Source organism: Camelus bactrianus, chromosome 3 (genome assembly GCF_048773025.1).
Source record: "Camelus bactrianus isolate YW-2024 breed Bactrian camel chromosome 3, ASM4877302v1, whole genome shotgun sequence".
Lineage (NCBI taxonomy): Eukaryota > Metazoa > Chordata > Mammalia > Artiodactyla > Camelidae > Camelus > Camelus bactrianus.
In genome coordinates, this window is record NC_133541.1 from 27,462,978 (window position 1) to 27,478,672 (window position 15,695).

General features: G+C 33.9%; 1 protein-coding gene across 5 annotated transcripts in view; it reads left to right on the plus strand.

Annotated features, from left to right (window-relative positions):
- Positions 1 to 15,695, plus strand: part of NIPBL (NIPBL cohesin loading factor) — a 175,427-nt gene that overhangs the window by 145,131 nt on the left and 14,601 nt on the right. For all 5 annotated transcript variants that reach the window (XM_074357167.1, XM_074357180.1, XM_074357187.1 and 2 more), the window contains 6 exons: positions 8,157 to 8,265; positions 9,720 to 9,856; positions 13,332 to 13,472; positions 13,597 to 13,690; positions 14,122 to 14,276; positions 14,730 to 14,820. In XM_074357167.1, coding sequence (XP_074213268.1) covers positions 8,157 to 8,265; positions 9,720 to 9,856; positions 13,332 to 13,472; positions 13,597 to 13,690; positions 14,122 to 14,276; positions 14,730 to 14,820 — 727 coding nt within the window. The remainder of the gene's footprint in view (positions 1 to 8,156; positions 8,266 to 9,719; positions 9,857 to 13,331; positions 13,473 to 13,596; positions 13,691 to 14,121; positions 14,277 to 14,729; positions 14,821 to 15,695) is intronic.

The window sequence follows — 15,695 nt, forward strand, 5'->3', positions numbered from 1 at the left end:
TGCTATGAAGTGATTTTCTTAATCAAAAGCAATGCTGTATGGAATACCGTTACAGTGGATAAAGTATTCTGTAAGTCCCCAGGTGGTAGTTCTGGCAGAAGCATTGCATGCAGGAAAGGTAATCTGTGTCCAGAGTAAGTATGTATTCCAGTAAGAACAAAATGCTGCCCCTTCCATGATGGAAGCAGTTCAGTGTAATCAGCCTGTCACCAGGTAGCTGGTTGATAACCCAGGAAATCATTCCATGTCAGGAACTCATTTTTGATCTCTACTGCTGGCACGTTGGGCACTTAGTCGTGGCCATAGCCAGATCGGCCCTGGTGAGTAGAAGTCCATGTTGCTGAGCTTTTGCATGACCTCCACCCCTGCCACCGTGGACAGTTAGTTCATGAGCCCATTGGGTGGTGACAGGAGTAGCTAGGGAAAGAAGTTGATATCCTCAGAGCAGCTATCTGCAGAACAAGTCAACCTATCCACTTGATTATTAAAATCCCCTTCTGCTGAGGTCACCCTTTGGTGAAGATTCATGTGGAACATAAGTATCTTCACTTTTTAATGCATTCAGAGATGTCTATTCTCATGCCTTGTCACTAACTTTCCCCGGATTTCCTTGTCACTGCCATGTTCCTTCCTTCCAAGTCCCTGACCATCCAGCCAAACCATTGGCCATTAACCCATGAATCAGTGTATAATCACACCTCTGGTCATTTCTTCTTCCAACAAAAGTGAACAACTAAATGCACAGCTTGAAGTTCTGCCCAGTGAGAAAATTTCTCTTCACCACTGTCCTTTGGGGATGTATTGTTGCAACTATTCACTTTTGGGTGGTACCTGCATATTGTGCAGACCTATCTATAAATCAAACCCAAGTCTTCTCTTCCTCTGTCAACTGATCATAGAGAATTCCCCATAAGGCCACAGGTACAGGCTGGGAGAAAAAAGGCAGTATAGCAGAAGTGGGGGCGATAGACATTTTGGCCACTTCATGTTACTAACTTGTGCCATTTGGCCTCCTCTGACCCAGTCACATATTTACCACTTCCATTTGATGATAGAGTGAGTGCTGCTATGCACACACAACTTTAGGCTTGACCAAATAGGACTCAGTTCATGATGAGCAACATGGAATGCATGATAATTTGGTGGTCCGTGGCTAGGCATTTAGTATCTGCTAAGGCACAGTAGCATGCCAAGAGCTCTTCTCGAAAGGAGTTTAGTTATCCATGGAGGATGGCAGACTCCAGAATCCTAAAGACCTGTACTGCAGTTCACCTCTTGGGGCTGGCCAAAGGCTCCAAACAGCATCCCTGCCTGCCACTGACACTTCAAGCACTGGGTCTTCTAGATCACATGGCCCAAGCTGCAGAGTAGCTTGCACAGTAGCCTTGACCTATTCCAGACCTGCCTTCTGTTCTGGGTCCCACTCAACACTGGCAGCTTCTCAGGTCACTCAGTAAATGGGCCAGACTGATAAACCCAAATGAGGAATTTGTTGCCTCCAAAATTCAAAGAAGCCCACTAGGCATTGAGCCTCTTTTCTGGTTGTAGAGCTTGCCAAATGCAACATCTTATTCTTTTAGAAGGGATATCTCAACATGCCCCACACCAGTAGGCCCCCAGGAATCTCTCTGAAGTAGAAGACCCCTAAAATTTGTTGGATTTATTTCCCACTCTGACACACATGTCTTACCAATAAGTATAGTTTCTACTTGTTGCTTACTACAGGTAGTCAGCGTGATGTCATCAATTTAATGGGCCAGTGTGATATCTTGTTAAAGGGAAAAGTAATCTAGACCCTGTAAAATAAATTACAATGTGTGACTGGAGAGTTAATATACCCCTGAGGCAGGACAGTACAGTTTGGTGTTGTTAAAGTCTGTGGTATTTGTTAAAGCAGCCCAAGCTGACTAAGAATTTGGTACCAACAGTGGGGTGCAGCTTAAGTAAATCACCTAAAATGTGGGATGACTTTGAAATTGGATAATTAGAAGACTCCAGAACAGTTTTGAGATGCATGCTAGAAAAAACTGATACTGCTGCAAAGAGACATTTAAAGGCAGTTCCGGTGAGGGCTCAGAAAGAAAAGAGGAGAGCTGTAGGGAAAGCTTCCTTCTCTTTACAGCATACATATAATCATGTACAGAATGTTGGTAGAAATATGGATGGTTAAAGGCTGTTCTGATGAGGTCTCAGATGCAGATGAAAAACATGCTGTTGGACAATGGAGAAAAAACAGTCCTTATTATAACACAGCAAAGAACTTAGCTGAATTGTGTGTTCCAGTGTTTTGTGAAAGGTAGACCTTCAAGCGATGAAACAGGGTATTTAGCTTGAGGAGATTTCTAAGCAAAGGACTGAGGAGCAGCTTGGTTTCTACTGCCTGAGTTTACAATCAAATGCTGTCTCTATCTCCATCAACCAATGAATGGATAAAAAACCTGATGAATCCGTACAATGTAATAGTACAGCATTTCATAAATGAACAGAGTATTAATACATACAGCAACATAGGTAACAAATAAAAACATTATGCAGAGTGAAAGAAGCCTTACACAAAAGAGTACATATTTTCATTCCAGTTTTATGAGGCTCTAGGAGAGGCTAAACTAATCTATATTGGAAAAAATTTGGAAAAAATCTGAAGAGTGGTTGCAGGGGGCCAGGGATTGACTGAGAAGGAACATGAGGGAACTTTTAGAAGGTGATAGCAATAATCTGTATCAGTAGTTCTAAAAGTTATCAAGATTACTTGCAACTTAATAGAAATGAAATTCTGAGGCTTTACCCTGGACTTTATTAATCAGTAACTCTGAAGTTGGGGCCCATTATTCTACAGTTTAACAGAATCTCTAGATGATTCTGATACAAGCTAAAGATGGAGAAACACTGTCCTTTATATTGGTAGGGAGTTTTAGTTATATAGGTGAATGCATTTAACAGAACTGGGCAAATGTACACTGAAGATTTGTACATATCATTTCATGTAAATTTTATCTCAAGGAAAGAGGGAGTATATTGATGTCTACAATTTACTTTGAAATCCATCAAAAATAAGATGGGAACAAAAATCACATGATCATCTCAAGAGATACAGAAAAAGCATTTGATAAAGTTCAACACCCATTTGTAATAAAAACTCTAACCACAGTTGGTATAGAGGGAACATATCTCAACATAATAAAAGCTATTTATGACAAACCCACAGCCAGCATAATACTCAGTGGTGAAAAGTTGAAAGCTCTCTCCGTAAATCTGGAGAAGGACAAGGAAGCCCACTCTCACCACTTCTATTCAACATAGTATTGAAAGTCCTAGCCATAGCATTCAGGCAAGAAAAAAGAAATAAAAGGGATCCAAACTGGAAGAGAAGAGGTAAAATTATCACTATATGCGGATGACATGATACTAGATACAGGTAACCCTAAAAGCTCCACGCAGAAACTATTAGAGCTGATAAAAGAATTCAGCAATGTAGGGTGATACAAGATTAACATACAGAAATCAGTTGCATTTCTTTACACTAACGGTGAAATATCAGGAAAAGAAAGTAAAGAAACAATCCCTTTTAAAATTGCATTCAAAGTAATAAAATACTTAGGAATAAATCTGACCAAGGAGGTGAAAACTTATATGCGGAAAACTACAAAACATTGATTAAGGAAATAAAAGATGACTTAAAGAAATGGGAAGATATCCTGTGCTCTTGGATTGGAAGAATTAATATTGTTAAAATGACCATACTACCCAAAGCAGTCTACAAATTTAATTTGATCCCTATCAAATTACCCAGGACGTTTTTCACAGAACTAGAACAAATAATCTAAAATTTATATGGAATCACAAAAAACCTAGAATTGCCAAAGCAATACTGAATATAAAGAACGAACCTGGAGGAGTAACCCTTCCAGACTTAAGACAATGCTACAGAGCTACAGTAATCAAAATAGCATTGTACTGGCACAAAAACAGACATAGGGATCAGTGGAACAGAATAGAGAGTCCAGAAATAAACCTACAGGCTTATGGTCAATTAATCTTCAACAAAGGAGGCAAGAATATACAATGGAGAAAAGACAGTCTGTTCAGCAAGTGGTGTTGGGAAAACTGGACAGCAGCATGTAAATCAGTGAAGTTAGAACACTCACATCACACACAAAAATAAACTCAAAATGGCTTAGACTTAAATGTAAGATGAGATACGATAAACCTTCTAGAAGAAAACATAGGCAAAGCATTCTCTGACATAAATCTTAGCAATGTTTCTCCTAGGGCAGTCTACCCAGGCAATAGAAATAAAAGCAAAAATAAACAAATGGGACCTAATTAAACTTACAAGCTTCTGCACAGCAAAGGAAACCATAAGCCAAACAAAATGATAACCTATGGAATGGGAGAAAATATTTGCAAATAATGCAAGTGACAAAGTTTAATTTCCAGAATATATAAACAGCTCATACAACTTAATGACAAAAAAAAAATGCAAAAATGGGTAGAAGACCTAAACAAGCATTTCTCCAGTGAAGACATACAAATGGCCAATAGGCACATGAAAAAATGCTCAATATCACTAATTATCAGAGAAATGCAAATCAAAACTACCATGAGATATCACCTCACACCAATCGAAATGACCATCATCAAAAAGTCCACAAATGATAAATGCTGGAGAGGGTGTGGAGAAAAGGCAACCCTCCTACACTACCGGGAGGAATGTAGTTTGCTGCAGCCATTGTGGAGATTCCTCAAAATACCAAAAGTAGACTTAGCATATGATTCAGCAATCCCACTCCGGGGCATATGTCTGGTAAGAACTCTAATTTGAAAAGATACATGCACCCCAATGCTCATAGCAGTAGCATATACAGTAGCCAAGACATGGAAACAACCTAAGTTTCCATCAGCAGAGGACTGAATAAGGAAGTTGTGGTATATTTATACAAAGGAATACTACTTGGCCATAAAAATAAAAATAATGCCATTTGCAGCAACATAGATGGACCTGGAGATTGTCATTCTAAGTGAAGTAAGCTAAAAAGAGAAAGAAAAATATCATATGATATCACTTATATGTGGAATCTTAAAAAAAGAAGAAGAAGAAGATGAGGACACTAAGGACCTTATCTACAAAACAAACAGACTTACAGAAAGAAACAAACTTATGGTTACTGAGAGGAAAGCAGGTGGGAAGGGATAAATTGGGAGTTCGAGATTTGTAGATATTAACTACTATATGTGAAAAAGATAAGCAACAAATTTCTTCTGTATAGCAGGGAATTATATTCGATGTCTTCTAGTAACCTATAATGAAAGAGAATATGAAAAGGAATATATGTATGTATATGTACGAATGAAACATACTGAACCACCAGAAACTGACACATTGTAACTGTACTTTAATTAAAATAAGATGGATAGAATTTTTTAAAATAAGTAATCATTTCAAAGGACACAGGAGAAAACTTTGATAAAATTTAATACCCTTAATAACTTGTAGTAAACTAGGAATAAAATCTGACAGAGAATAAACTATAAAACCTAAAGTGAAATACATGCAAAATGGGAAGATGTTAAAAGAGATCTCATCAAAATCAAAAGCAAGAAATAGTTATTAAACATGTCAAGGTGATTGTATCTGGAAAAGCCAAGAGCTAAAAATAACTGTCACTTCTGAAAATGCAGGAGCACTGACTTACCTTAACAAAACATCAGAATTTATTTTTAAAGATGCAGTAATTAAGATAGTATGGTACTGAACAGACCAGTGGAACAGGATAGAGAGCCCAGAAATAAGCCTCTACATGTATAGGATATACTTACTATAAAACAGAAGTGGCAACACAGGTAATGAGGAAAGCATGTACTTTTCACTATATGGGTCTGGAACAATTGGCTATCCATAAGGCTTTTTTTTTTTAATTCTTAAACTCAACTATTAACTCCATATAGATTAAAGGAAATCTTTAAAAACTTTTAGAAGAAAATATGTGTGAATATATTTTGACCTTTCTTACGAAAGGATTTCTTAAGTCACAAAAACCATTAACTTGAGAAGACTGATAAATTTCACTGCATTAAAATGAAGAACATTTATGAATCAGGAAAACACAAGTCACAAACTGGGAAAGATAGTTGACACACATAGCTGAAAAAGGATCATTATTAAAAATACATAAAGAACTCATCTCTTACAAACCAATATAAGGCAAGAGTCCCCGTGGGAAAATAGGAGAAAGTTATGAATAGGCATTTCATAGAGGATATAGCAAATATGGCATAAAAGGCATTCAGCTTCATTAGTAATACTGGGAAATAACAAAATCAAGACCGCATTTTATACCCATTTGATTGGCAAAACTTGAGAAGTCAGCTGATAGCGAAAGAGAAAAGATGGATGGATTAAGTAGTATCTCTTAAATACTGGTACTGAGAAAATAATGCAACAAAATTTTTTAAATTTAGCATTATTTCATTAAGTTGAACATTATATCTTACGACTTAGCAGTTCCCCTCCAAGTTATGTACACCCAGGTGAATCTTGCATATGTGCACCAGGAGACATGAAAGATTATGCCACTAAAATTATAATTAACCTGTCTTCGGAAGAGTAGATAAATGAATTGCAGTATAGACACATTGGCCTGTTGTATAGCAGTGAAAATGAGTAAAATACAGTTCTGTGCAGTAACCTCAGTTATAGTTAGTGACGTATTGAGTGAAAAAGGCAAATCCCAGGAGAAAGTTGAAAATCCAGTAAAATTAAACAGTATATAGGTTAGACAATTTTTTAAAGCAAAGAAATGGTAAAATTCCTGAAAAGTGGTATCTTGAAAGTGAAACAGGAAGATAGAATAAAGGAGCACATTGGGAAATATAAGTTATTGGAAATGTTCTTGAGTCGGGTTCATAGTGCATCATTAATACTTAAAAATAAATAAATTAAAAGGTCACATACCAGCCTTGGTGATGTGTCATGAATGAAAATTTATGTTTAACACTTTTGCATATTCTTGTTGTTTTGAAGAGGAAAAAGAAAAAACAGGGATGAGGGGTTATTTTCTACTCCTGCCTGAGAAAGACCAGGCTAGCATACGATTTTTATAGCTACTTAAGGAAGTGAGTTATACAGGACAAGGAGAATTTGCTGTTCACAGCTGAAACTGGGTAAATTGAAGTTACCTTGCTTTGATTTAAGTTAAGTGTGGGGGGAGATGTGTGTGATAGGTTATTCTAATTGCTTCCAGTTTTAATCATCCATGCATCTTGTGAAGGTTTAAACATGTGCTGCCCCATATTAGCCACATGTGTTTTTTCATTTAAAGTAATTTGAGTTTTTATTTTTAATTTTAGTTCCTCAGTCATACTAGCCACATACCAGGTGTTTTAATAGCTGCAGGTGTCTTGTGGCAACAGTATTAGCACAGATATAGGACATATCCATCATTACAGGAAGTTCATTGGACAGCACTGAAACTCTTCACAGAAATTACGCATTTTAAGTTGCTTAATATCCCCAGAATTGTATTAGCTAATCTTTATTAGCAAAATAGATGTACCTTAGATGAGTTTGTCATTGATCTATGATTATGAAAGATTGGATTTTTATTTTTTGGCTATAGTCTCTCTTCCTTACGTCATTATTCATAACACTTTTCTAATGTTGTTTATAAAAATTTGGTAAAGGGTAGCAGAAGAAATCTAGCCTTATGTTTTATAATTGCAGATTTTAAAATACAGTTCAGATATAATTACAATTATTTTTAAATTGTAATGAACCCATAATATACTTTTTTGAGACATTAAAGAAATGGAAATAATGAGGAATAGAATTCTAATTCTTTAAAATCATTCAACTAGTATTGAGTGGTACTCTTAAGGAGAGGTCACTGTTCTTATTTCTCTCATATTCTACCTTAGATTCTACACCTAGCAACTTAAATACTTCATACTAGAATTATTTGAAAGTATTTATAAATGATTGGTTTATAAGATATTTTAAAATATTTGTTCTGTATTTGTTAATTTGCTTATTCAGTATTAAATTGTTAATGACAGATTGAAAAGCTTATTACTTATGGACACATCTAATGCATTTATATTATAATTGTCTAATGAATAATTATACTGGGATTTTTGTTTTTATATATACACATGTATAGTTGTTGAAGTCCGAAGAGGATTCCTCATATAAACCTGTGAAGAAAGCTTGTACTCAACTTGTTGATAACCTAGTTGAGCACATTCTTAAATATGAGGAATCTCTAGCTGGTAAGACATTTTATATATTGGTCATTAAGTTGATTTTATAAGATATTTTAAAATACTTTGGGCACATTTCTCATTTTGCCTCTAGCTCTGCTTAGCATAATTATTTCACTTTTAAATGATACCTGTTTTTTGTTTGATGTTGAATCCTAGGTTATATTGTTAAGGTTGACTAATATTATCTAGAGCAGTATAAAAAGCATAGGTCTCATCTCTTCCACATATCTTTCAATAGCATATGATTTTAGGTGTCATAATGAAGAGGAATAAAAGTCCAGGGACTAATATGTATTTAGCTAAATGCACCCATCTAAAAATGGTTCAATATCTTTCAAATCAGGTAAAATTTTCTCTCAAAATAAAATTGTTTTCATTATTATAAAAATGTTTTTAAAGGACTTATAGTACATTCCCAATATCATTTATAATTATTATATAAAATGTGCTTAATCTTGACCTAGAAAGCTGTTAATATTTTTTAAATTGACAAATTCCTTAAATATTTAATATTGTATATTATCTGTCATACTGTTTACCAGTCATAAAGCTGAAGTTACTAATCAAAATATAAATAATTATATAAAACTATAAAAGTTATAATTGTTACCTTTTGCTTAAAAGCACACAAGACTAACATTACTTCCTATCTCGTAATGTACACTAATGAGGAACGATAGTCAGTCTTGATCAGTTTTCAGAATTGAGAGCCAGTTGCATCTTACAGAGTTACCATTTATGGCACTAAAGAAAATTGTTGATATCCTTTATATTTTTATGCAGTTTTTTTTGTTTATTTTATTTTCCATGTTTCCTCTTTTTCTTTTTATCTCCTGTTCCACTTCCCCCTTTTCCCCTATTCCTAGATTCAAGGGTGATACTGTTGTCACTTAATGTTAAAAAGTTTCTAACCTTCTCTAAAAACCCCTAAGAACCATTTTATATCCTAACTAGCAAGTTTCCTCTCACCTGAACAGCATTTTGTTTACCTTTCTAATGTAGCACTTGTCCAACTTCTTAATCTGTCACTCCCATCTTTTCACATTCTTCTTCCACAGCAGCATCTCTTTTTTCCTGGTCCCCTTGAACACAGTATCACCTCAGCTGAATCTTTCCTATACTCATTTCCACCTATTTTTAGTTATAACCGACACCATGTTTATTCCCAAAAGCCCATCTCTAAAAATTCTACATTTTAATTTTAGTCCTACTCCCCTGAGTATAAAACTTGCCTTCCATAGTGCAGCCTCTTTGTCCTTTATCCTTAATATATGTGATTTATATAACAAAGGAAAAATGGAATACAGGAAGTCTAGTTTCATAAGAAATGCTTATCTGTTATATTGAGGCATGTACTGAATCTATTCAGGAGATAGTATTGAATAATTTATATAACATTCTGTATAATATTCACTGCCTTGTCGTATTTTAGTGTCTTATTTCTCTGTTTGTTTTTCCAGACTCTGACAATAAAGGTGTGAATTCTGGAAGATTGGTAGCTTGCATAACCACTTTGTTCTTATTCAGCAAAATAAGACCCCAGCTCATGGTTAAACATGCCATGACTATGCAACCATATCTTACCACTAAATGTAGTGTAAGTATAGAACAATCCTATTTTTCTTTCTTACATAAATCAAGCAGTAAATATTTTAAATTTAAAATTCACATTGTGTCATCTTCATTTTCACTGACAGATGACAGTCATTTTCACTGACAGATAACTGGGTCATGTACTCAAATATACGTTTTAATATTTGTGGCAAGTTATCTACAAACAACATTTTTCTGATGTATTATAAATAAAGTTCAAGCTCCATTTTTCTGTAAGCTTCTCAAGCCAAACCCTCGGTAATGCTTAATAAATATTGTAACTATTGTTAAGACCTCAAAGGTGTATGAGTCAGAGTTCTTGTCACTGAGAAATTTACTGTCTTTTGGATTCTGATTTTGCTTTTCATTTGTTCTTAATATATTTTATTTATTTTTTAATAACATATCAACATACTGAATATGGAAAATCAAGGATCATCAGCAATGTTAGGCTGTTATTTTAAATTAATATTACCCATATTGTATTTTCCCAAAGTCAAATATGAAGATTAAACATTGCTTGAATAAAATAACCCAGCAATTTATGATAGTATGGTGAGTTAAGTGGCTTATTACAAAGATATAAAAATTATGACAATGTGGTGAGTTAACTTGCTTATTACAACACTAAATTTTAAAATACTCTAAAAACTTAAAAATGTAAATAGTTTTTTACTTGTTGTATTCCTAAGGAGCTAATTTTAACTGTTTACTAAATTTGTTTTGCTGCTATGGTCAGGTTTTTGGTGATCCAAATTAACAAATTCTAAGTAAAAACCTCAGAATGTCCTGAGAAATTTTAAGAACTGAAAAATGTACCAGAAGATAAGTACATCAAAAACAATATATATTACTTCTGAAACAACATACAATTCTATCTTTAGGGCTTATGTTAGATCCAGAAATAAATTAATATGTAATCTGTGGCTGATAATAGCTAATATTTATAGAGCACAGTGCCAAGCACTATGAAGAATTTTACATGCATTGTCTCACATTGTGAAGTAGATACCGTTATTAATGTCTCAGTTTTACAGGTAAGGAAATGAAAGCTTAGAGAATATCAATATCTTGCATAGTTTCACACAGTTTACCAGTCCCAAAGCTAGAATTCAACTCCACATGTGTTTGCCTGTAGAATCTGGACTCTAGTGGAACTTGTATAAGTAGTCCTCATTTCAGTCAATATTTTTTGAAAGCAAGGTTACTTTGAAAACATTTTGTACAATTTTTATGCATATAAACATTTTTATGTATACACTAATATAAGGTTATATATAAATAAGACCATCTTGTATATTGATAGACACCTTTTTAAATTTTTAAAAATTTTTTGTCTCCTACCCCCATCTGTGTTCCTCCTCATCTCAGGATAAGCAATCTGGAATATCCTTGCATACTTTATCCAGGTTCTATAATTGCATCTACATATGCACACACACTTGCACATGCGCGTGCCCACACACGGTTGACCAGGTTTTTTAAAAATCAGGTCTTGTTATATACATATCTGTTAGGCATTTTTACTAATCTCAAATCATCTGATAATACATATTTATCTAATCCTTTTGAATGGCTACATATTATCCATATGGATGTCCTATGATTTATTTAACCATTTCCCATTTGGACAGGTATTTACATTATTTCCTACTGATAGCCACTACAAGCAATTCCTTAATAATCATTTCTATTCATATACCTTTAAATACTGGTGCTGTTTTGTTTTTGTTTTTTTTTTTTCCTTTGGGGTAGATTCTGAGGAATTGACTTGCCAGATTGAGGGAATTTTTTTTAGTTTTGATTTTGTTTTTAAATAGATCTTGCCAGATTGCTGGTGGACATGTTTCATAGCCTCTTTGGAAACCAGTACATGACTATCTGTGTATTTTGTACTCTTTGTCAGGCTAACAGGTGTAAAGGAATAGTTCATTGTTGCTTCAGTTTCCCTTCCCTGATTTCCAGGAAGGGTTAGCATCTTTTTTACGATGTTGACCAGTTGGACTTGATTTTCTGTAATTTGTCTGTTCATATCATTTACCCATTTTAGTTTTCAATTGTGAATTTTTTTCCTATTTTTTGAATACTCTTTAAATGTTTTAGATATTGAACTATCTTATGTATATTCATTTCAAATATTCTGTTCTGTGTCTCTTTTCCTTCATGATTTCCATCTTTATTTAGAGTTTTCTTCTAGATTTGAAGATACTCCTTTTACTTGATTTTTCAAGCCAGTAATGTTGAGTAGTTTCAAAAAATTTTACTACTTTTTTTTTTTAAAGTAAAATAGTAGCAGTGATTCTCAAGTGAATTTATTTTACTTGACAAAAACTAATTTATCCCTAGACGCACTGTCATTCCCTGTTGCCTAAAGGAGGTGGGAGTGGGAGATGGCAGGGAACAACAGGATTTCTGTGTTACTTGGAAAAAAGTATTCACTTACCTATTTTTTTATTTTATCCTTTGGATGTGCTGAAAGGATGAATGAAGGTGTGAAAGTTTTAACCAGTGGAACAATAAGCTCAAAGAATTCAAAATGAGTTTCAATAACCTGTTGCTAAGAATAAGGAATGATAACTTAGCTAGCTAAAAACATTTGTCGAAAGCCTTAGTCCACCAAAAAAATTACTGATTTTGGTTACTTACGGGCAGAGGAACTGGGTGATTGAAGGACAGAGGTAGGAAAGACTTTTTATTATAAATCCTTAATACCTTTTGATTTTTTTAATACTCTGTTTTTTAAAAAACTGCTTAGTTTTTTAATCAAAGTTTTAAAACCTTTAAGATTAAGAACATTTTCATAAAATATTTTAAATTTTAAAATAAAGAAGCCTTACACCTAGTTCTGGAATTGTACATTTTCATCTGTCATTAAAAGGGTTTACACAGGGCTTCTCATCCTCAGCACTATTGATATTAAGGGCCTCATTCTTCGTTGTCAAGAACTGTTCTGTGCATTGTAGGATGTTTGGCCACATCCTTGGTCTCTATTCACTGGATGCTAGTAGTATCCCTCACATCCCTGTTTTAGCAACCAGAAATGCCTCCATATATTGCCAAATATCCTTTGGGAGACAAAGTCACCCTAATTGAGAACTATTGGGTAAACATACCCTAGTTTGAAAAATAGTAATCTTAAAAACTGTACCTGTCTTGGTGAAGTACTCTCTTGATATTTAAACACCATTTTTCAGAATGGACTTGTGGTGCATTTTAGGGAAAGAAAAGAGTAACTGTAGCATTGTAATTAAGTGACCCAAAGATCGCATGGTAAGTTAGTGGCAGAGCTAGAATCCAACTTCCTATCACTGTCTGGTGTTCTTCCTTTCGTACTTTATAAAAGCTCTTTTCTAATAATGTTGAGCTTTTTTTTTTTTTTAACTGAAACTTTATAATACTAAAACACCCCAAAACATAAAGATGTATATAGTTTCTTTTCAGATTTTGATATTCATAAAGCACTAATTTTATTCTTACAGACACAAAATGATTTCATGGTTATCTGCAATGTTGCAAAAATCCTAGAGTTGGTTGTACCACTGATGGAGCATCCAAGTGAAACTTTCCTTGCAACTATTGAAGAAGATCTAATGAAGCTTATCATCAAATATGGCATGACTGTAAGCATTCAGTTTACCATCTCTGTGTTGATTAGTATGTGTCACGAATGATAACTTTGCCATATGTTTTTAACCTTTTTCTTTAACTTTTGTCTAAACAGTAACATTTTTTCTCTCTTTTTAGGTAGTACAACATTGTGTAAGCTGTCTTGGGGCAGTTGTAAATAAAGTGACACAAAATTTTAAATTTGTGTGGGCCTGCTTCAATAGATACTATGGTAAGTTCAGTGCCTGGGCTTTAAAATTATTCTGCTAGATCCTGCAGTGTGTCTAGCTCCTTTTTAAAACATCTGGTAAAAGGTAGCATCAAGGGAATTAAAAGACATGTGATTGTAAGAGGTGGTTCTCTCTCAGAAACAATACTTTCTAGTATCTTTAGTATTCCCTTAAACCAATACGATTACTTCAGAAATTTATCTGCTCATAAGTAAATTTGGTAAGGTTTTTGCCTACTGTGTAAAAATAAAATTTAAATATCCTTTTTTTCTTTGATTAATTCTTTTAGGCTCTATGGAATGCCCTTATAATTCTAGACATTTAATACTTAGAACTATTAGTAAAATTTAATTTCAATTCATAAGCAGTAATTCTTTGAACACAATTTAAGAATAGAGGGTTTATTATAAATAAATATTATTTATTTTATTAGGTGCCATCTCGAAATTAAAAAGTCAGCACCAAGAGGACCCAAATAACACTTCACTTCTAACAAACAAACCAGCGCTTCTTAGATCTCTTTTCACTGTTGGAGCACTATGTCGGCATTTTGATTTTGATCTGGAAGATTTTAAAGGCAACAGTAAGGTAAAGATCCTAATATTAATTATTTAGTATGCTGAAAAACATAGGACTGTGTGACCCAGTGAATTGAAAGTGACTGTCATAACCCAGGATGAAGACGTTAGAGTAGTCTGGTTTAACTCTGAAGCAGTGCTGCTCAGAACGTGGTCCTCACCCTGGTTTCTGATCCATGAACTGTTACTGGTCCGTACCAAGATACGTTTACAGGTTTTACCAGCTTTGTAATAATAGGCACACTGTTTATACAGCAGCTGACTTTGTTTTTTAACTTTCTGAATGAATTCCATTGTTCTGAAGCTTAGGGATTTATAAGTGTATTGATGATTTATTCTTTAGTAAAGTTCATATGTGGGAATTTTCATTGTTAGCTTTTAGGTGTTTTTTTTTTCCTTTATAGTTGAAAACTAATCTAAGTTGCTCTTCTTTATATACTTTGATGTGTTTTTTTCCCCTCAGGTTAACATAAAGGATAAAGTACTTGAATTATTGATGTATTTTACAAAGCATTCAGATGAAGAAGTACAAACGAAAGCCATCATTGGTCTGGGTAGGTTAAGTTTAAATTTCTTCATAGTTTTTAGTTATTAAGAGGTTGAGCAAGTTTTTAAATTTTGTGAGTCTAAACTGTTGGTTAATTTAAGTACGTTTCTGTTCACTCTATATAGAATCTAAGACTAGAGGTTAAAACACCTGGCTCCATTCTTGGCTTAGCCAGTGACTTCCTGGGTGACTTTGAGCAAGTCATGTAACTTCTCTTTTCATCATTTTCCTCATTAGTAAGATAGAGTTGATAATACTTTCTTCTGCTTCTACTTCATAGGGTTTCATAAAAACATTGTTTAAAGCAATTTAATAAAGAAAGATGATGAAGAATTTTGTGCTATTGTACATTTTAAAAATTTTTTTCTTTGCAAAGCTTTGTCATTACAGCTGCCTCTTCTAGTCAAAACAATAGGCAGTCTATACAGATATTTATGTAACAGAAGTACATGGTAATTAATCAACCCAAAAGGAACAATTTGGATATATACTTGTCCTATATTATTTTTCCAGGACCATTGATATAATAAATACATTGCAGAAGGTTAATTAGGTCTTTGTGGCTTATCTGGAAAGAGACTGGAATAGGGGAGAAATATGAGGATAGCATTAAAGTACCTGAATTGAATGCACTTTTAAAAAATTAGAAGAGCACTCTCTCTAGATTTTTATTTTGTTTGTTTTTGTTTCATTCAAATCCATGTAAAGCTATTCAATAAGGTTAATAACTTATTTAGAAATTTTATTTTCATAGCATTAACAAGGTTTATAATTTAATATGCATGGACAGTTGTTGATATCAGTCATTTCAATAAAAATGAGTAATGGAAGATTCTAAGTTACACAAACCTCATTAAATGTTTACTGACTTCTTTAAAAAAA